Below are 2,200 nucleotides of genomic sequence, written 5' to 3' on the forward strand. Positions count from 1 at the left end.
TACAGATTTTCATTAAAAATCAGAGATTTGCTGACAGTCAGTCCTAGTTCTTTGCTTACATTCTTTTCTCCATTTCTGTCCTATGTCCAGTGTAAGGATGTTCAGTTGGGCTATTATATGTCTGTAACTCTCCTTTCATGCATATAGGGTATAAATATCATGCAGTTATTTGATATCAGTAAAACTTTAAAATTCACTCCAAACTGATTATAATTTATACAGTTTGCAATTAATATCATTCTGGACAAATAAATCTCTGATATGTTTAACAAAATGTGTTCTCTTCATTCTTTTCATCCTACCATCATTATTCAGAAGTTTATCACTACCAGGTCCTAAGATCTTGGTTTAATTCCAATAACACCAAAATTACTTGGCTATTTTTTCTTATTATCTAAACATAGTTTTACAAGTATAATTTTCAACTTACACTAACTGCCTCCTCCAGTGATTTATCATACAGTTTTTTATATTCATGTTTAATCTGAATCATATCAATTTCACATCGGGTAGTGATGATTCTAACAAGGACTTGATCTTCTGTGCCCGCACCCTATATTGAAAACAATCAACATAAAACTCTTTGTGTTTAAATGAACAGAATTTAACATACTTTACTCATCTTTAACCATCACTATGACAGAGTATAAAGGCTTATATGTTCTTTAAATATCTCCAGTAAATTAACACCTGCCATATCATCTGTGTCCAAAATGTGCTTTCTCTCATATTCAACACTTTTTTTTTTTGGTATAAGAAGTAACCAAGAAATGTATTTGAGAAAACAGTATACAAATAATGCAACTATCTCAAAATAAGACAGAATTTAACAAAACACACAACTGTATGAAAGAAGAAATACTCCCTAGAAAGTTAAGCTGAAAATATTTTAAAGGCTAAAATTCAATGTGTTATTTTGTAGAGTTAAAAGCTAAACTGAAATGGTAAATGAATTCAAACCAAATGAGAATATTAGACCCTATTTTATAATAAAATTGTTTTTCTCATTAGTTATCAACTTTTCACTGTTTTCAAAATGTTAATCTACAGTTCACTTCTGTAAAACAACCAAGATTGGTATGTTTTACATTCATATTTTACTTACAAGTATGTAAACCCTGATCAACAGAGAACCTTAATTCTTTATAACTTTTGTTGCCACAGAACATTATCAATGAGTTTTATGATTATAAATAGTAGTTATAATCTAAATTAAAGTGATAGAATATTACAATAAAACACAGGGGAAGAACTTTACGATTTTAAGTTTAGCTACAATACTTAAATACAACACATTACAATTGCCATCAAAGTGAAGCTGTGTTTATACGACACATTACAATTACCATCAAAGTGAAGTTATGTGTATACGACACATTACAATTACCATCAAAGTGAAGCTGTGTTTATACAACACATTACAATTACCATCAAAGTGAAGCTGTGTTTATACAACACATTACAATTACCATCAAAGTGAAGCTGTGTTTATACAACACATTACAATTACCATCAAAGTGAAGTTGTGTTTATACAACATACTACAGGTGAAATAGGTGAGATACAGCAAAAGCAACATTACTATTTGATTCATTTTATATTTTATTCCTTAAAGCTTTCTAACAATCCTGACGTGTAAATCTGCGTTATGTTCATTCATTTACTCTCCATTTCTTTCGAGAGTATTTAGTTATTAGAAAAATATATAAAATATTCATAATAAGAAATAAAGTAACTTTCTGGAACTAATTTGAACTTATGTATGTTAATAATCTAGCACCAATAAAACTAACAGGTTCAATTTTCTACAAATAAATAAAGATGCAAAATAATTTAAAAATGACAATATGTACCTCTATAGCCTTGTGAAGCTTTTCCGCAAAGTACAGTGGAATATTGTCAACACATTTAGCTGAAAAATAAAGATCAAATTAACTACATATATACTGAAAGATAAAATCATTAGTTTTAAAAACCATTACCAAATAGCTAGACCAACTTGTAGAGGAACAACGAAGTTTGCAATGTTTTCATAATCATTAAAGTCATGTTTCAAAATTCCTGTCTCTACATCAAACTAAAGTACTCACCAGGAACCAGCTCCCCATCTCAAAATCAAACTAAATACTCACCAAGAACCAGCTCCCCGTCTCAAAATCAAACTAAAGTACTCACCAGGAACCAGCTACCATCTCAAAAT

The 2,200-nt window shown here is 29.5% G+C and overlaps 1 protein-coding gene across 1 annotated transcript in view; it reads right to left on the reverse strand.

Moving 5' to 3' along the window:
- Window positions 1-2,200, reverse strand: part of LOC106471814 (annexin A4-like) — a 19,713-nt gene that overhangs the window by 2,492 nt on the left and 15,021 nt on the right. Inside the window, exons 7-8 of the mRNA XM_013932435.2 lie at window positions 1,854-1,912; window positions 431-553 (exon numbers count right to left, since the gene is read on the reverse strand). Coding sequence (XP_013787889.1) covers window positions 431-553; window positions 1,854-1,912 — 182 coding nt within the window. The remainder of the gene's footprint in view (window positions 1-430; window positions 554-1,853; window positions 1,913-2,200) is intronic.

The sequence above is a fragment of the Limulus polyphemus genome, unplaced genomic scaffold (assembly GCF_000517525.1).
Source record: "Limulus polyphemus unplaced genomic scaffold, Limulus_polyphemus-2.1.2 Scaffold4877, whole genome shotgun sequence".
NCBI lineage: Eukaryota > Metazoa > Arthropoda > Merostomata > Xiphosura > Limulidae > Limulus > Limulus polyphemus.